Source organism: Grammomys surdaster, unplaced genomic scaffold (assembly GCF_004785775.1).
Source record: "Grammomys surdaster isolate TR1022 unplaced genomic scaffold, NIH_TR_1.0 126531, whole genome shotgun sequence".
Taxonomy (NCBI): Eukaryota; Metazoa; Chordata; class Mammalia; order Rodentia; family Muridae; genus Grammomys; species Grammomys surdaster.
In genome coordinates this window covers 8,816,451-8,837,140 of record NW_021621323.1, presented here as the reverse complement: position 1 = coordinate 8,837,140, position 20,690 = coordinate 8,816,451, and the positions used below count along the sequence as shown (strand labels likewise).

At 37.8% G+C, this 20,690-nt stretch overlaps 2 protein-coding genes across 3 annotated transcripts in view; one reads left to right on the top strand and one right to left on the bottom strand.

Annotated features, from left to right (window-relative positions):
• Positions 1-3,543, bottom strand: part of Gstcd (glutathione S-transferase C-terminal domain containing) — a 90,143-nt gene extending 86,600 nt beyond the window's left edge. The window contains exon 1 of one of the 2 annotated variants that reach the window (XM_028760378.1): positions 3,303-3,543. The gene's annotated coding sequence lies outside the window, so the exon portion shown is untranslated. Of the gene's footprint in view, positions 1-1,810; positions 1,868-3,302 lie in introns of those variants that run through there. The other variant, XM_028760379.1, reaches the window with a different exon arrangement.
• A 31-nt stretch (positions 3,544-3,574) lies between these two features.
• Positions 3,575-20,690, top strand: Ints12 (integrator complex subunit 12). The gene is made up of 7 exons (XM_028760376.1): positions 3,575-3,693; positions 8,528-8,692; positions 10,174-10,326; positions 12,403-12,587; positions 14,146-14,305; positions 16,730-16,876; positions 18,536-20,690. The coding sequence occupies exons 2-7, from the start codon at positions 8,537-8,539 to the stop codon at positions 19,118-19,120; spliced, it is 1,386 nt and encodes a 461-aa protein (XP_028616209.1). The 5' UTR covers positions 3,575-3,693; positions 8,528-8,536; the 3' UTR covers positions 19,121-20,690.

Genomic DNA, 20,690 nt, shown 5'->3' with positions numbered 1-20,690 from the left:
AAAAAAAACCTAAAGGATTCACTGAATCTAAAGGGATCTATTTTGAAAATGCTCAGAAATTTTTCTAGAATAAAAAATACTATTTGCCCTTATAAAGTGGAAGAAGAAGAATCAGGAGTTTAAAGTCATCCTAAAATATATAGCCAGTTTGAGGCCAGCTCATGTTAATGAGAATCTGTCTCAAAAACCTGTAATTTAAAAAATATTAGTATATCAGAATATAGTTTAAATTAAAGCACATTTTATTGTAGTAGGAACAATCTTATCAAAGTAAAAATAATCAGAAATTATGTTATTAAAATATTTTCAGTAAGGATGCCAACCTCATAAATCTCCATATCAAACATTATTTTACAGATTTAACACTGGATATAATTCCTTGTCTTTGCTTCCTGATTCCATTGAGTGTATATTCTTCAGATCCCTCAATGATTTAATGGTTCAAATCTAGTTACACAGGAGGATGACAAGTTTGATGCAAGTTTGGACTATGTGGTGAATTCAAAGGAAGCTTGGGGACTTTAGGAAGGCACTGTTTAAAATCAAAAAGGCTCAGTGGGAGAGTGACTGGCTTAATATATATAATTTTTTCTGCCACAAAAGGCAACAGCAAAACCTGATATAATGTCATGAGTACTTACACTATTGCATGGAATAAATCTGATTATTTATGCTGTTTTTCCCTTTCCTCTTACGTTATGACTGTTGACTGATTTCATGGCCCATTACCAGTACACAAGCCACATCTCAACAGCATTGTTCTATGTGCTCTGCAGTGCCAATGGCTTTAAATATTATCTGACTCCAACACTTATTTCAGGCACGTCTTGCCTGAGCTCCAGACTCCTTGACACTTCAACTGGGTATTTTTCTAAATTTGTTCATTTTTCTCTCCTGGCGCCATGGTTGATGAAATAGGAACACCATTCACCTACCTCCAAGCTTGAAGGCCCTCTCAACTCCTTCACCTCTCACACACTGCTACCTCCTTCTTTGATACAGAACCTAAATCTAATTCCTTAGCACCCCTGCTGCTGAACTGATGTCATCCCCAGCTTACAGGAGGTAATGCACCTCACTCACTCCACTTTCCACAGTTCATTCTCTAACAATAATCTTTAGACACACATTCCTGCACACTAAGGATAAACCAGAAGCAGTGTAGCTTCAGTGTGACTCCCCTCTTTATTTCCTGACTTCATTTACTATCCTTCCTCACTCCTTCCATCTCTTCCCAGGTTTTCAAGGGGCCAGAACCTTGTACTTGACAAGTTTTGTTTAGCTGTTCGTTTCCCTTCCTCACTGACTTGTTTTATAAAATAAAAAGTTTGACATAGTTAACAAGTATGACCATTTACTTATTTCTCTCAAACATCGAAATCTAAATTTAAACCTGCTCAATTCTCTCCATCAGACAGTCTTCAATATTTTGAATGTACAACTTAGCTCATGGTTTAGACATTTAACAAAGCAGCATTATTTGGTTACAAACCCCTTTACTACAATATGGATTTTTAAAAGTGCTTCCTCACAAAAAATTAATAGTCTGTTACCTCTAATTAAAAGTCAAAAAAACAAACAAAGCTTTTAGAGTTCATACTATGTAGTGTAGGATTATAACTCAGGGGCAATTAACCCAGGATTAAAATTAGCTATTTGCATACCAGGGCAAGAAATTTTTATGAAATAAGAAAAGTTTGGAAGTGAAATGCTTACTGAAATCTTAGCTATAGAAGAATATATAATCTCCCTGGAGATTCAAAGACCTGTCTGTTGCTATGACATCATAATGCTTGCAGCTAAATCTGACCTTGTTAACAGGGAAGGACAGCATACATGTAAACATGCTGAAAATATCAGTATGCCTGAAAAAGAAAAAGTTATCTCAGCAAGCAATACTTATTTTATGATTACAAAGCTTAAACTCCTGCATCCCAAGAAGTGTTGATAGAAGAAACCAGTAAGTTACTTTGCATTTAAGGATAAAAACAACACATACCAGGTAACAGTCTATAATATTGATTGACACCCGGGTCCCAGATGTTTTAATCTCTGCTAAATTACTGCTATTAATAAGGCCAAATGGATTGTGGTTTGTGCTCATTTCAAACCATGTGCTGTTGAAACAAAAAGCTAGAAAGTATAGCTAGAAAGTTTAAAACAAAACTCCGTTAAGCCCACGACCACAAAGTTTTTAGTTTTGTTTAAAGTGTGGAAACACATAGTATTGAGAAATGCATAGTGTTCTTTTCACTTTCCCTTCCCCCTGGGCCTCACTGCATACTGACTCCCCTTCCTTGACAGCCCACCCCTCCATGGCCCCTTACTAGTTTAATGTTTTGTTTTTTAAATTAGTAACATAAAACAACGTTCAAACCTCCATCTTATTTTTGAAGTTAGGCCTCTTTAAAATGATGCGACTGATACACAATTTCAAGTGATGAGCATACCTAAGGCAATTATCTTCGCAGGGTATGCAGTTAACACTCACATAGCTTAAAGTTGGATCTACTAAATATGACAGCCAATCAGTTGTTGTAACAGTTTATTCTCATGGCATTTCAGGACCATACACACATGTTTAAAATCACTTCTAGTTCTTGCTTTTTTTTTTCTTTCCTCTAAATATCCTTTCTGTCGAACAGCACGAGGGAAACTTGACAAACGCCACCATCTTTAGCAATGTGGTACGAGGTACATTCGTCTACTTTTTCTGACTTTAAGGAATTTATGACAAAGGTGGTGGATAATGGCGGGGGATGGAGTCGTGTAATTCCCAAATCAAACAAAGTTTGAGTATCCACTTTTTGAAGCCAAAGCAATTCACATGCAAGCTTATCTTAAGTTTTCTGTTCGAGCTAATAATGGAAGAGAAACGCTTCTTTAATGGGGATAAGCAAACGTCCCCAAATAACTGCAAAATAGTATTCATGTACAGCGTCCAATCAGGAAGGGCTGCAAGTATGTCTTTGGGAAAAGTTAAACCGTGTTCCAAGTGGTCTTTTCCCTGCATTTAACAGCAAATGACCACACAAACCCCTACCGGGAAAAGCTGCCCTGTAGCTCTACCCAGGGATGGCTCGCAGCCAAGTGGCCCACGCGCCACTCAGCGGAAGGGCGCGAAGCCCTCCATCTGCACCAGTGCTAAAAGTCTGCGGTGAATGTGGGGCTGGAAAGACTTTCAAGGCTGCGAGTCCTCACCGGTCCCACCTTCGCCCCCAAGGCCAGCCCTGCCGACCCCTGAGGGCGAGCGCGGTTCTCAGGGGGTGGCGGGTGCAGAGCAGCCCGAGCGCCCTCTTTACCTGGTCGCAGGGGCGCGGCCAGGCAGGGAGGGCGCGGGAGCATGCGGGCGACGCGGGCCACCGCGCCTTCCCGCCCAGCTCGAGCCAGGATTCCGAGGCTACTTCTGGAAGCCGCGGCCTGAGGAGGTGCACTCGCCTCCTGCAAGGACCTGAGCTGGGGAAAGGGGCGAAAATAAAGAAGAGGCAATGTGTCTGGAAGTCCCCCGCCCAACGTCATTCATAATCCGGAGGACCGGAAGGAGCGGTCTACGTCACTTCCTTCTGTCTCACTAGGAAACGTTCCCCTTCCGACCTGTTGCGGGAACCTTTGTTTCTCTCTTCTTATGCTGGTTAGGGCGGGGACCGATTCGAAGAGAGCTACCGGGAACCGACAGAGTGGCGGGGCGGAGCGGTGAGTTGTGACGAGGGTCCCCGCTTCCTGGTGCCTCGGGGAGGCTCGAGACCCCGCGAGGGGCGTCCGGAGTGGAGCTCCGTGGGGTGTTGGTCTCCTCCCTACTGGAGGGTAGACCTCATAATTTGCGGGTGGTTGCGTGGCTCCGCCTGACCGCTCCTCCTATTCTGTAAGGACTGTGTGAGAAGGGTGCTGTAGACCGAGGACTGCGGCCCCGGGGACTGGGACCCTGGAATTTTCTCAGACCTTTGACAAAGGGTTCCGGAGACCTCTCTACAGCTCCCGTTTTACATCTTCTTTTCTGGCCTCTTTGAAAAGGACTTTTCCCTATTCGAGGCCGCCCCTATGTTTTGATTCCATCAAAGAATTAGCGTTTCTAAGTGTCTCCTGACTCTTTTCAGCTTCTCTAGCGCTTGGATTTCTTTTGGATTTGGGTTTTTTATATCTTGATTTTTCCAGACTTCCGCGAAAGCCAAGCACTCAATGAAAAGAAAAAAGAAAGTTAATTGGAAAGAATTACAAAATCCTACAGAGGCAGGAATGGGATGGTTCCTGAATGTTGTATGAGATAGTAATGAGATAATAATTCGAGTAATGAAATGTTACACCCTTGTGAATAGTCAGTTTCTTTTATCTCATGCACTAGCAAGTAATCAATTTGGAAGTTTGAAACTAGCTGGCAGGGTAAAAGAGATCTGAGAGAAAGCATCTATTTAGCTAGGGGTGCTCGGTTTTGTTTGGGGACATCACAGGAGCCTTGAAAAGGGCCGTTTAGGCAAAAAACCGGTTAATTCAATAAATATTTTAAAACACCTGTGAAATTCTACTTGCCAGGGAAATACCTGCATTCGCCCTCACCCCACACAAACTCCTACTCTCATAAGAGCTATACTCTAGTGCGATCAATGAATTAAAGACCGATGAAAGACTAGAATGTGAATGTCCCAAGTCAGAACACTGTACATATTCCTACCCATAAAATAGATGTCTGTCTTGTTTTTTGAGTTTGAGTTTTGTTGGGAGGAAAAGGCAGTTGAATTTTCTTAATCCCTTTTGCTCTAGTGATTAGAACTGTGTAGAGTAAAAGACAAGAATATTAGACATTGGTGAGTTAATCGAATAATAGTCATTGTTTTCAGAGTAACAGAAATAAGAAGTGAGAGGAAACCATGTGGAGTCATCTGCCTGGAGATGGTAGTTGACAACGAAATTCGCATGATTACTAAAGAACAAATTAATAATGAAACTAAATCGGGATCCCAGGACAGATCATTGGAACAGTAGTAACAACAGCAGGAATGAGATGAGCCAGGAAAAGTGGTCCAATAACAAATGTAAAAATTCAAAGTATCCTTCATGTATTTACTTGGTCTTAAAGTAGGGGATGCGACTCCTATAAAGTGGTAGTAGCCAGAGATAGAAGGTGACTTGTAAAAGGGAAGCTGGACTTAAAGCTGGCTAGGAGAAATAAAGGTTCAAGTGGCTCCACTGAGGTTGTGTTCAGTAGGATGCTAAACTTGCTGTTAGCTCTTGTGGGAAGAGGTGGGCTGAAGAGAAGCATGGGCTTGAAAGAGAAGTTTCTGGTCACTGGCAAAAAGTAAATTTTCCAGAGCAGCAGTTCTCAAGTTGCAAATTAAATCTGGATTCCTAGGTGGTTTGATAGAATGGTGGACTCGACCCCAGGGGTTTTTCTTCTGTAAAATAGGAAATGGAAACCAAGCGTTTGCACATCTATACTGTTTATATACTTGATATATCGTGGAATCAAAACACGAACCTGGCTCTGAATAATCTCATTTTTAGTCTGTAAGGGAATCTACAAAGAACTGAGAAATGAATAGAAGGGAAATCAGTGTATTTTAGATTTCTGTTTGACTAAATTACTATGTTAATGGTGTTTTCATAGAATGATAGGAAGAAGGCCCCGGTGTATGAACTGCAGCATTAATTAGGAGTAGACATAATATGAAAAGTAGATGATAATCGAATAAAGTATTGCTGTAAGAAAAGGCAGAGTAAGAAAGGAATAAATGATGCCAAGGCAGGGGAGGCCTGAAGAATATTACAGAACCCGAAGGTTAAGGTTCCAGAGAGACAGAAAGAGATAGGATCTGTGTCCAACGGACATTACTTCAAGAGCTGTTTCTTCTTTTTTAAGAGAATAGAAAACGAGGAAAGGATAAGTGCATGGCAGCTTTAAAGAAAAATGTAGTTGTTGTTTCCAGAAAGATGGGAAGTGAGTCAACCGAACAAACAGAAGAGTGCTAAGTGTGAGTGAAGTGTGCCGAGGTAGGATTAATAACTTGGAAGAGAATATGATATTTCTTTCAGCTGCACTTGTCTGGGTGTGTAGATAAGAGAAGATGCTGGTAAAAGCATGTCTGCAGAGTAGGTGATACCACAGAGCAGTGGGATAAGGATGCTTAGAGAACTGGAAGAGAGTCACTGAAAGGCTTGTACTGTAGTGGAAGCTGAACAGGAAGGGAATAGCATACTGCCGTAAACAAGGGTAAGGGATGCAGGGAGATCATTGTTTAGTGATGGCAATTGGGTGTGACTTACGTTTGCTTTAGATACTTCCTAGTGCTCCCCAACCATTCACTCCCACCAGCATTATTGCTGCCACGTCACTAGGTCATTGATAGTTTTAGAGTAATATTAATTTTTGTATGGTTCTTTGTTTTAAACAACAGTTATGTTTTTAAAATAAACTCACACTTAACATATTCTTTCATCTATCTTCCTGTTCTGTATTTACATGCACATTTTTAGGCCAACTACTGCTTCTGTTTGGTTTGAGAAAGAAGTTGGAGCAAGAAGGAAGTGGGGGTGGAGGGAATTGACCAAGAAAAAATATTGGCCTAATACTCCAAATATGTTCTTGAGTTAAGACAGTGGAGAAAGAAAAAAATGGAAGATTAACTTGCAAAGGAGGAGGTTGTTGGTTGTAGTCAGAGAATGGTGTCGCTGACTTTACGTTTCACTGGCAAAAGATGAAGTTGTTTCTGTTAAAGAACTAAATAAAATTATTTGTAAAAAGTTTTAGAAGATCGATCATAATATATGCTGAATTAAAGGTAATGTCAGGGAAAGAGAAAGAAGGGCCTGGCCCTAATGTTCTGTCAGTAGAGCATTGAAGATGAGGTCAGAGGTTGATAAATGGGGTCATGGAATTTCTAAGCTGAGCACTACAGGAGAGGTTTCCATCTGGATACAGCCTTTCCGATAGAACAAGTCAAAGGAATACTGCCTTGTTGGAAGCTATAAAACGTGATGTCATTAGTGAGAATAGTAAAGACAGATAGTGGCTGAGGAGAAAGTAGAATATATAGGGGAATACGTTATTAATGAGTGGGCTGCTAATAAAGTTAGTTTGGGGAGGGTGAAGGCCTGAGCTCAGTGAGAACACTGGATGGATTTGCAGGATGACCTTTTGTACTTTAAAGAAGCCAAGATGTGTAGGGAGGAAAGGGAAATTGGAAGTTGCTGGAGAGTTTAGAATAGTGGTCCCTAAACCTTATCCCATTATGGCTCCTGACAATCAGATATCATTTTAGAAATGTATAAAGAGCCCGGTGTGTGTGTGTGTACGCATGTGTGTATGTGTTGTTTGTTTTTCTATCTATGTCCTATCAATCTTGGCAAGGATGAAGAAAAAAATAGAAGGAATAAATGAAACCTATTTTCAGCCTATGCTTTCATATTCCAAGACTCAATGTACAGCAAGTTTTAATGGTATTGTAAGCCCTTGAAAATGGGAGCTTACTGTGGAATTGGTGTGAGATCTTTAACTGTAGCCCTGTAGCTGTGTTTCATTACTATGCCTTTAAACTTAAGGATAGAAGAGGATTTAAAACCTTAGTATATTGATCAAAGGATTGAACACCAAGGGTATATTTTTATTTTAATAATTCCTTACCTAGAAGGTATTTGGAAGAAAGACAGCCAGACATAGAACCACATGATAATATTGGTATTAACTGAAGATGAAACTTGAGTGTGAGAATTTTGCAGACCTTTGCTGTGTGGCTCCACTGTCTGGCCCGTCGTTTAAGCTCCCTAGGACAGCAAGTGTTAGCAGACCCAAGGGATCCATGCAGAAGGGAAGGATCATTGTTCCGAGACCTTGCTTTTGAGAAATAGCTTAATGCAAGAGATTCCTCCATCTAAAGGTGATATAGTAAGACCACCACTAATATGCTTTCTGGGATATTAAAAATAGCAGAGGACTAAGGAGAATGGAACTTGTACAGAAGGAAAACAAGAAACAGTTGTAAAAGCTTTACAGTGACTGTGACATAGACCCTTTCTGTGATCTTATCCTTGCCCTCCCTGCCCCACCCTCATGAACACAAGATCTCTATTTTTGTGGTAAAAATAAGACTTGAAAAGAAACATTTTAATGAGTAGTAAACTTGACTTAAAAGCAGACAAGTTACGTGTGTCCTAAGTTACAGATATATTATAAGAGATAACTAGGAAGGTGCTCGATGATTAAAGATCTTGTCAGTATTAAAACTTTGCCTTTGTTGTGTGGCAACATACCTCTAAACTCACCAGTGCAGAGATGAAGGTAGGAAGATCAAATTGTCCAGCCTGAGCATATAGGGAGACCCTGTCTCAAAATGTAGTGGATGTAGATGCATAGAAAGTTGGTAACATTCATGGTTCCAGAGTGGAGAAGGAAGGCAGATCATGTCAGTCCTTACTTTGCCTCTTATAACCTTTCAGATATTTTAAAATATCACAAGCAAGAAAACAAAATAGAGAAATGTTGGGATATATAATTATACACTGTCTAAATTACTCCCCTCTCCTCTTTTCTTTTCTTCAGGTGTTTGCAATGGCTGCAACTGTGAACTTGGAACTTGATCCCATTTTTCTGAAAGCACTAGGTTTCTTACACTCAAAGAGTAAAGATTCTGCTGAGAAGCTAAAAGCATTACTTGATGAGTCTTTGGCTCGGGGCATTGATTCAAGTTACCGTCCAACACAAAAGGTATCTACCTGAATACAAAGTTTGGAAAGAGTTGGAAGTGTTCACTGATAACATCTAGATTGTCTTGAAACACTCTCTGCCATAGTAATCCTCTTTATGTCTCAAAGAAATTATATTCTTTAACTTTGTTCTCTTCCCTCATGCTTTCAAAGAGCACCCAGAAGCGTCAGTTTGGTCTAGAGCAATGGTTCTCAACGTGTGGGTCGCGACTCCTTTGTAGGGGTTGCCTAAGACTATCTCAAAACATAGACATTTACATTACAATTCATAACAGTAGCAAAATTAGGATTATGAAGTAGCAATGGAAATAATTTTATAGTTGGTCACCACAGCATGAAGGACTGTATTAAAGTGTCGCAGCATCAGGAAGGCTGAGAACCACTGGTCTAGAGGATATGCTGTTTTACTACCTGGTGTGTAAAAAACACTTACTTGCAATTTAATTTCCAGTTTTATAACTATTTTTAAGCTGTGAAAGCTATCCAAACTTTTTTCTAATCTGTGTTCTTTTAAGGATAAAATTATAAATGACATAGGATTGTTTTTGACAAAATGAATTAAATGTAGACAGGATAATGTAATGGTAAAGGCCATAGCTGACAAAACCATGTAGCTCCATTACTGATAGTGAATGGCAGCGTGATGTGCCAAGCGTGGTTCAGAGTCAGGATCACATTTGGAAAGTCCAGTTTACCTCCTGTAGTTGTGTAACACCAAATTGCATACCCTGAAATGTTACAGTGTCCAACTAGGCCTTTCCTAAGTGGTTTGTGGCTATAATGAATTTTTGTTGTTGTAATAATAATCCCTAGAAATTAGTATTGTGTATTTTTCTCACTTTATAGTAAGGAAGTTAAATTTATTTCACCCAACCTTGGCAAAATGAGGAAATTACAACAAAATAAGTAAGTCAGTCAGAGTAGTGTCTACCTAGCACATATGGGCTCTCAGCAAGAAGTGTTGTACTATTCTAGATCTGAAACTCCAGGTCACCCAGGTGTGGGGACACAGCTGCCCAACTAAGACGGAAGACAGAACTGTGGCTAGCTTGAGTCAGAACCTGAAGCATAAGTTAAGTCCACAACCGAGCTTTAGTGCCCACGACTTTGTAGAGTGCAAACCTGCAAGACAGTGACTACAGAACAGCCCAGGGGAGTCTAGGTGGTAATGGAACTGTGGCTGCCGGGATTGTCTCGTCGACACACACACTATGAGAACATCAGATAGGTGTTGCTTCTGCCTCAGTTTTTCTTAGTGAGGCCATGGTAGGAAACATGTTACATGGACTATAATATGGTATCTTGGTTTTTAACTGAAAAGTGTTTAGATTATTACATTTTGTGCTTGTTTCTTTTTTCAGTACTGAGGATTGAATCTAGGACTTTCTACATGTTAGGCAAGTGCCCTGCCACTGAGCAATAGACCCAGCCCTTCTATTTTGAATAAAATGAAGGCCTCTTACCTTTTTATTTCACCTTTAGGATGTGGAACCCCCGAAAATTTCAAGTACAAAATCACTTTCTATTAAACAAGAGCCCAAAACATCATCTAGCCTTCCTTCCGGCAGTAGTAATGGCAAAGTCCTCACAGCTGAGAAGATAAAGAAGGAAGCCGAGAAGAGACCTGCTGATAAAGTAAGCTTTGCTTTTACTTTAGTTATGAAAGGATAAACAATTTTCATAGGTAGAAAGAAAGTCTTTTGTCTACTTCCTTACATAGCAGTGGGTATAGTTACATCATGAGCGTTCGGTAAATATTTTGATAGCTGAAGATGGTGAACTTTTAAAAAATGAATAAAATCTAGAAATGTATTTAACCATGATTTGAGATAGTTGTTGTCAAGCATTTGCACCGCAGGGGAAAGTAATAAAGACTTTAATCTATAACTTTGGCTGCAGTAGCTGTTGAGAAGTAGAGCAAAGAATCCACATGTGACTAAACTCACTTGTTACATGAGAAGGCTCTAGGTAATATATGATTGTGTTCTTTAGATAACTTTGTAAATGGCAGTTAAAGTTTACCAACTAATAAAAAATGCACGAAAAAGTTGTTCAGTGGTCCTTGTCCTCAGGTACGCATATTATCCCATATGATTTTATATTATTACTAATTGGAGATTTTATTTATCTAATACATTGCATTATCTTTGTGCTTTTGTCTTTACACAGCTGTTATTATAGTGTTTATATCCATGATTTAGTTATTTCTCTTCACTCAGCAGTGTTTGTCTTTACGTTTTTATTACGTTAGTCTATTTGTGGGAGTGTGAGCACATGGGCCGCAGGTGTATCTGGAGGCCAGGGAACTCCTGAAGGAGTCGGGGCTCCCATTTCAACACGGCTTCTTGGGGATGGAACTCAGCTCGTCAGTTTGGTAGCAAGCACGTTTATTCGCCAAGGAGTCTCTGTGGCCAAACTGTGGTTTTCAAATTCATGTCATTATATATATGTAGGTCTTAGTGTGTTCTTGTGTTTTTGTTTGTTTGCTTTTTGTTTTTTATCATTTGCTTGCTACCATTAACATTGATTCTATGAATAAATAAATTTACCAGTTATTTCACTGGTAAATATTTAGTAGATTTCTGTTTTTCCTTTATTACAGTACAGCTTCAGTGAATTATTCATACATTTCTGCGACCATGTTAGTAATTTTTGTAAGTTATATACCTATAAGTGGGTGGGAAGATAATTATATTTTTATCATTACTAGACGTAACCAATATGCTAGCCAAAATTGTTATAATAAATTTATCCCTTTACCAATAAAGTTTAAAATTTTTAAATTCTCTATGTATTTTCAGAATTTAATTTTTGTGAATCCAGCAGATTTACCTATAGCTTTTATATCTTAAAATTGGCAGAATTAGCTTTGAAGGAAGTATGGTAATGCATTAAGTGGAGATAGGAATAGAGCTCATCATTTACTTTTTGAATGTAGTTTGAATATTACTAGTCACAAAGTATTTTTGCATATAGTTTTTTTATATAGTGTGTGTGTTCCTGTGTATGTGTCTTCATGTATATGGATAATATATGCAATGTCTACATGTGTGTAGATTCTCAAAGTCAACAGTGAATATCCCACACATTTACTGTCTACTCTGTGTACTGAGGCAGGGTCTCTCGCTGACCCCCAGAGCTCACTGATTGACCTAATGTAGTTAGCTGGCCAGGTGCTCCCCCATGCCTGCTCTTACAGGGGCTTAAGGAATCCAAACTCTGGTCCTTCATGCTTGCACAGTAGGCACCTTAGTCAGGAGTGTCCCCACCCCAAAAGTTTTGTCCCCAGGCATCTTAAATGAGAGAAAAAAAGATAGTATACGCATTGAATTTTCAGAATTCTTTAATATGTATAATACAGAGGGGAGTACAGATATTAATTATGCTATTCTGATTTATTTGTGTCTTGCTACTTTAACATGCTAATTGCCAATTACCTTTTTTAATTTAATTTTTTAATAATTGTATATATGAGTACTGCGTTTATATAATTTCTCCCTCTTCCTTTTCCCCCTCCTACTCCTCCCATGAGTCCAACTCAGATTATAGTTAAGATTCTTCTACTGGTCTTTGAAGTGTACAGCTCTCCCTGTCAGTGTGAAAGTGTCTGTAAAATGAACTTTGCTGTGTATTACCCCTCATTTTTCTCAGTGATTTAGAGTTTATGTCATGTTACTTTCACAATCATTCAACATCTTGTTCTTTTCTTAGATGAAAGATGTCACTGAAGGAATTGATGTTCCAAAGAAACCTAGATTGGAGAAACCAGAGACACGATCTTCTCCCATCACTGTGCAAACCAGCAAGGATTTAACTATGGCTGACCTCTCCAGCTTTGAAGAGACCAGTGCTGATGACTTTGCCATGGAGATGGGATTGGCCTGTGTTGTTTGTAGGTAGGTTACACCCTACCACAGATAGTTTTATTTCTTTAGAAGGAGCAAACACTCTCCTCCTACTCTGTTTATTTCTGTCCCCCCACCCTCAAACTCAAATAATTTATTAAGAATTTTGTTTTGCATTTATTATTTGGGATGAAGAACAAATAAGTAGACTGCATCTTGTAAACTATACATCTAATACCTGAACACTCTGAAAACGGTCAGCTAGTTTATCTTCCAGACCACAGCTTCTTCAGTCTAGTATGTTGTAGTAACACTGTCTGCATTCTTGAGTTCTGGAGGAAGTGATGATGCATTTGTTTAAAGTGAGAAACTATCAGAAACGTCAGTTCCATCTTTTTTTTTTTAAGCTGTCTTTATTGCTTTCTTTTTTCTGAATTGCTGATGACACTTAAAAAAATAAACTAGTGCGTGTCATTTCTCAAAAACGCTACTACATCTTTTCCTAAGAGTAGTGGAAATGAATGTAGGCTATCCTGAGTGACTTTTTAAAGCTATAATGCATAATTACAGAGGCATGTAATTCTGCTTAGTAGAAGATCCTTTGGGTTTTGGCTTGGTGTTTGTTTGTTTGTTTTGATTTTTGTGGTTTTGTTTTTCATAAATAATCTTTGTGGCTATTCTAATAAAAATGTTAACTGTTCTAGTATATTAGAACTAAGGAAATAAATGCTTTGGGAGACTTATAGAAAATGGGTTGATGGCTTCTGCATAAAATTCTCTGTCTCCACATATATTGTATTTTTACCCCAATCTGCTATGGGAGTTAGCATCTTGTAATAAATATTATTAAAGTACCAATAGGGAGAGACTTAGTGACTATGTTTCCTTTTGTCAAGGCATATAGTATAATACACTAAACCTGTGCTTTTTTGTGCTGTTGGCATGTATACCTTTTTTATACACCTGCTATTACATTCTGTTTAGATTTATATACATTGGTCAGATTTATACCAAATATCTTAAATTAATTAGAGTAGGTTTTCATCTTTAGATAACATTTGGTTTTTTCTTTGTTTTATTTTTTTTTAAATAAGTTTTATGAGACAGGTTTTCACTCTAACCCAGGCTGGCCTAGAATACAACATCTAGACCAGGCTATGCTTAAACTCACAGTGATGCCCTTCTCTCAGTCATGTGTATGCTGGAGTTACAAATGTATGTGTCCACACTCAGCTTACCTAACTAATGATGAAGACAAAACACATGTAGCTACCTAGCAAGGGAATATAATGGAGATACTAAGAAAGTACTGTTGTTAGTGTAGTCAGAGCCTACTACCTTTTGAGAAATAGAAAAAAACATTCAATGCTAAGTGATTAAAAATAGAATTAAACTTAATTGAAGTGTTACAATTATTGGCTAAATATAACCTATCAGAAATGACGGTATTATGTACACTTTATACTAGTGTTTGCTATTTTTCTTTTTAAAGATTTATTTTTCTGAGGTTCTTTCTCTTTAACAGAACACATTTTACTAGAAGAATGTGGAAATAGCTTTAAATTGTATGCTGACAAAACTGTAGTGTTTAATGCACTGTTTTTCTTAGACAAATGACAGTGGCATCTGGAAACCAATTGGTAGAATGTCAAGAGTGCCATAACCTCTACCACCAAGACTGCCATAAGCCCCAAGTGACAGACAAAGAAGTCAATGACCCTCGCCTGGTGTGGTACTGTGCCCGATGCACCAGACAAATGAAGAGAATGGTAAGAATTATACTTTACATTCTAACTACAATCTGATGTTCCTTTGTTGATATATGATTTCAAAATGAAAATTAGGACATTTCACATACTGAAAATAATACTGAAAAATAAGCTAACATTTAAGTGTTTGCATATATACTATTGTATAGATTTGTGTTGCTATGCCCAGAGACCAGAGCACATTATATATGTCCTCCTCTATTCATCTTAATTTAAAGAAACAGGGTTGAAGACACATAGAACACTCTATGCCACTGTAATTACAAACATTTTATAACACCATGAAGCATGAGTAGTGAGATAGGAAGTCCCAGTCCTGCTGAGTCTGTTAAGAAGACATAAGAAAAGATCTATTCCTGAGTGAGTAGAAACCAGGAAACTCACAGCTGTGTAGAGGCCTGTGTTCATCTTTCTTCCCACCTGTGTGTCCGTCTGTCTTTCCACCTGTGTGCCCATATTCACCAGCCTTCCTCCTCATTGGCACTGTGGCTCTTATCTCATCCTCATAATGTACTTTACCAGTGTGCTCACACTAACTACTTACACTGAAGACTTTATAATTGTATTAATTTAAAAGGTAAATAAATTAATTTTATTTTAAAGAAACCAAGAAGTGGCTATCTACTTCAGTGATTTGTCATCTCTTGATGTGTCTCTTCCTGTGTCTTAGATTAAGACGTCTTAATAGAAACATCTTTATGTCTGTTAATCAAATGAATTTCTGTGTGTTTGACCATATTTTTTTTTAAGATCTAAACTTGTCAACTAACATAAAAGTCAGGAGGTCCATTTTATGTTTAATTAGATAAAGCAGAAATAGGAAATGTTTTATTCTGTCAAAAATAGTAAAAGTTTATTAGTATATATTCTTTTTCTCTGTAATACGAAATCTCTATATTTAATTTTTTTTTAGTTTCTTATTGAAATTAGCTCTTCAAAACTAAAACCAAAATTATTTCTGTTGAGCAGTTGTTATGACAGACTTTTCCTCAGTAGATGGAGCACACATACACACACACATTCAGCACACACATGCTTGAACTCACATGACTATTCACTCGAGAAATGGAGTTCATGACAAACCAAAGTAGTCATTGTACCAGTGCCCAGTTGGTGAACGAATGAGGTTTTTATTGGGGTTACTTACAGGAATAATGGCAGGGTCACCGTGAGGGGTGATGCAAAGTAGCTGCATCACCAGAAATCCCACAGCAACACAATGACAACTCCTGGAACTTGCCACAAGTTGAAGGCTGTTGCACAGTCCCAATACCTCTGTTCAATTTGAGTGGTCAGACTCCATCCCTAGCAACTGTTCACTTGCTTTTATACTGCTGGCCCGGGCTCTCAGCATTCCTGTCTTCCCCAGCACCTGACCACTTGTTTACCTCCTGAGGCTCAGGAGCCTCCCCTTCTTCCTGCCAATTTGAGGGAATGTCGCTATTCAGAAGAGTATGCCACACAACGGCTATGTCATACGTTTCAGAGCATGACAACCATTAAAAATTGATAATTTTTAAAAGAGATAACTTGTGAAAGTCCTAAATTTCCAAAATATTTAAATTATTATTTCACCATCATCTCTTTTATTAACTAAAGTTAAAAACTAAATTTCCTCAAAGTTTTCTTCCCTTATTTTTTAAGTTAGCTTACAGCAACCTATGTACATGATTTTAATCTCTTTGTACATGATCTTCTACAACTGACTTGATACTGATCCTTTAAATTTAATATCCTTAAATTAAAATTATTTTCTTTAGATCTTCCCCATAGTTGCCTGAGCTAGATGTTATGCTTGATGTCTTTCATAGTTCTTATAGCTTTGTTTGCTAAACTTAATTGTGTATACGTCATATGCCTCGTGTCTGTTCACCAGTATTTCCACTCTGTTCTGTAAGCCTCTCATTACTTATCTATTGCAGTAGCCTGTAAGGTCTCTTCATTTCCCTTCCATCTGTTTTGTTCACTATCATGCTTAGATTTATTCTTCTAGATAAGTTACTTCTGAGTACTTGAGACAGATGTCACTAGGCCCAGATACTATGCCAATTATGTCTAAGGAACTTGGTTGAACATCTACAGATTTTGGTATTTATCAGAGGTTCTGAAACTCATCCTGCATGGATATAACAAAGGGTAGCTGTACCGTAGTTTGGGATTTTCCTTCACTGAAAACAGGAGGGTTATCTTGTTAAAATAGTATTCAACCAACCCTTAATTTACATGATTGATGTTATCATTAATCTTCAGAAACTAATAAGATCTGTAAAACTATATGTTGATTTTTTTTTGATATTTCAGTATCATCATAATAATTTCTAGAACTATTGTTACCATTCAATGTTTATAGTTCTTTAATACATTTTTAATTTAATGTTATTCAATAAAAATGTTTATATATAATTTTCCATCTGTTTTTCATAGGCTCAGAAAACTCAGAAGCCACCACAGAAACCAGCACCCACTGTTGTTTCTGTGGCCCCGGCTGTCAAGGATCCATTAGTTAAGAAGCCAGAAACCAAACTTAAGCAAGAGACAACCTTCCTAGCATTCAAGAGAACCGAAGTCAAGGTAAAGTGTGTTTGTTTTCATCCACATTAAACTTCAGTGTGGCTGGCTGAAGTGTAGGCTCTTGGTAAAAGTTTGATGAGAAACTTTATTATTTGACTGATGTTGGAAGTAGAGGCCGCTAATCATTTATATCAGAAATTTATTTTCCACCCTGAAGTATGAGGAATTACTAGATTCCCAAGTTTGTGCTGTTTCATGTCTGTGAATCCTGGTTGTGTTCTACACCATCTGTCACTCTGGAGCAGCACAGGCCACTGCAGTCATTAGAGTCAAGTGTTCAGCACATCCTCTGAGCTTTCCTGTTTGTCCTTCATTGCACACTGGTCTTTTAGTTATTTAAGTAAGTTTTCTTCAGTGGAGTTTGATGAAAGGTCACCACAGCAGACGGTTTCATGTTTTATAGAAGGGAAGGAGAAAAATAGATTTTTCAAACTGAAAAGTAAGTTTGCCACATTGTGTTCTTTTGCTTTAATTTTCTGTCACCAGCAGTGTGTGTCCCAGAAATTTAAGTTTTGTAAGATGGTCTCTTAATTAGGATATCATGAGATAATTATATGATGCTATTATAAAAATACATGGCTTTTCAGAACATGTGAACAAAAATTTCAACTTCTCTTATCAATAAAGGCCCCAAAGCTTTCTTACTTTGATTAAAAGTGCTAATCTACAGACTGTGTTGATGGCAGCCTTGTAAGAGCTGAGGAAGTCGTCCCAACTATTTCATAAGAGCTCAATTCTAAAATACAAATAGATATTGTAGCTACTATATCACCATTTTATATATTATGTATTATTCATTTTAAATACAGACAGTCCTATATCTGACTTCCCCTTTGAATGCTTTTGTGAGATTCTCTCAATATGAAGATAAGACAGAATGGGAGTCAACAGAAGTCACCCTTTGTGCCTAAAACAGCCATGCTAGGGCCTCTTGTCTGTCTGTAGGAAGTTGATCAGAGGAGCTGAAATGTTAGAGCTGACCCATGAGCCAGGATGTAAAGTCATCTGTGTGAAAGTTGGGGTCTGTTACTATAGTTTCAATGAAAATATTCACTGCAAAACTGCATTTATGAATTCTTTTAAATGTATCCTCAGTTTACACATCTGAGTATATTTTATAGTAGAATAGATGTTGAAATGTTTGTAGCAACTTGATTCTTTCAAGTGACTTTAGAACTTGTATATAGATGTTTCCCTTAACATGTCCATTCTACTGAATCTTTCTTTGTGTTTTCTCCTGAATGTTTTATGTGTAAACAGTTTTGTTTATTAAAGTAAATTGGATTTAGATGTGTCGTTAGTTAGGTGAAACTTTGGGCAGTAAGAAAAGTGGTTTGAAGAATTAAATCTGATTCTTTCGTATGGTTTGTGACTGAATCTAAAGGCAATTCCCAAAAAGAGTTACATGTATTTTCTTTAGTCATTAAAACATTCAAGAACTACAAGTTGTGTAGTAGTCTCCTGACTACAGAAACACCCATGTGTTTCCCAGTTCAGTTTCATAAGAACCTAATGAAGGTTCTTTGTTGTCTTCTCCACATTGTCCACATCATTGCTGCTTTATACACAAGTAAACATGTATAATCAAAGATATACAGGTCTTCATTATATTTGGCTCTAATGTAAGATTATATATTTTTTTATTTATTTATTTTTTAGCCATCCACAGTTATTTCAGGAAATTCTTCTAGTAACAACGTGTCCTCTTCAGTAACTAGTGGCCTAACAGGATGGGCAGCTTTTGCAGCCAAAACTTCTTCAGCTGGTCCGTCAACAGCAAAATTGAATTCAACAGCACAAAACAGTAGTGGAAAACCTGCTACCTCATCCACTAACCAGAAGCCTGTGGGTTTGACTGGTCTGACATCATCATCCAAAGGTGGAATGGGTTCCAAAATTGGTTCTGGTAACAGCACTAGTCCCTCTGTCCCGTTGAAACCACTTCCACCTCTAACCTTAGGCAAGACTGGGCTGAGCCGCTCAGTTAGTTGTGATAACGTCAGCAAAGTGGGTCTTCCTAGTCCTAGTAGTTTAGTTCCCGGAGGCAGCAGCCAATTGAGTGGGAATGGAAATAGTACTACAACAGGGCCCAGTGGAAGCACCACCAGCAAAACCACATCAGAGACCAGCAGCAGTCCCTCAGCATCTCTTAAAGGTCCAACTTCGCAAGAATCACAGCTCAATGCAATGAAGCGATTACAAATGGTCAAGAAGAAAGCTGCCCAAAAGAAACTCAAGAAGTAATATGGCCAGATAGGTTTTTAATATCATATTACTCTAAAAATTAAAAAAAAATCCTTACTGCAACAAAAGATGTAATATACTGTAACTTAATAAAAATCTTGATCAAATCTCTATTTGTTACATTAAAATGCTAATATTATTTAGCCAAAGTTGGATCTATTTATTTCAATCTATTTAGCATTTTTAATTTCCATAGTGTGTGAAAATAGTGATTATCATGACTGATTCATGACAAGAGCTTCAGAAAATTGATGGCACATGCAGATGTAAAGAAATGCTGCACCTGTATCTTCTGGGTGACAGGGATGACTCAGTAGAAAGTGTTCCAGTGTTTTATAATATCTGAGATGTTCAGTGTTAGTCATTGTCCTTGTGTCAACTGACATCTCTTTCCAATTACTTCCTCTTTCATCAAAATTGGTTTTGATGAGTGATTTCCCATAGCTCACTAACATGTCTTTAGCTCTCCATCACCTGTTATCAGTTACTTAGGGAATTATTTCTTCCAGTAGATTATGAACACTCATGTCCATTTAATACAGTATACTTTCTCACATTCCCCACTTTCCATACCTGGCCAGGGTGCGGATATGTGCACATATGTACATTTAATAAATGCCAACCTGACTCATCCTGGTTGCACATTCTGAGAATTATTGAGGAGTGTCCATTTCCAAGAGGTTTTGCAGATGGGGATTTATGACTAGTTTGCACCCAGCTTCTTCCTGCCAGTGAAAGGACAGGCTGCTTTTAATACTTCAGGAATATTATAACATTTTAATGTGGTTTAATTATCTTTGTATAAAAGAAGCTTCTACCTAATTATTAATACTCGAGATTTCTGTCAGAAAATGTTCATATGTTTTGAATATTGTTAGGATATGGTTTGTCTCCTAATGTTTCATGTGTTAGGAGCATGATCCCCAATATGGCAGTGGAATTGGTGGTTGACGGTAGAGCCTGTTGTGGGATCAGTGTGTCCTGGGGAAAGATTAATTAGTTCTCATGTGTCCACTGACTAATTCTGGTAAGAGTCGGGTTATAAAAGGCTATCCCAGAATTGACCCTTGGGTTACTGTCTTACGGCAAAATCTCTCTCTCTTCTGAACTCTTGCCATGGTGCAAACCTATATAAGGTGGTCCAAGTCCTTGTCTTGTAAGCTAATGAATTAGCTGTTAGTTTACATATATATCCCAACAGAACAGAATGCTTTCTGTATCTGACCAATAAATGTACTATAGCAAAATAGCATCCTTTCTTTTTTATAATCAATGAATACCTCATTTTTTTCCAAAGCTGAATCTTGTGATTTTCTATATTCATTAAGTCAAATTGTTTTGAATCTAATCTCAATGTATCTTTATCCTTAGGTTTTCTAAGGTCATTATTCTAAAATAAATTGATAATCATTGTAAAAGATAAAACTTAAATCAAGTGTGGTCTTTTTCTATGGAAATATTTTAAACTGTTAAATAGTGACATTAAATTGTTCATAATAAATTAGAAACCAATATTGAAATAAACCCAAAATTTAGAGATGGAATAAATATCTATTTATATACTTAAAAA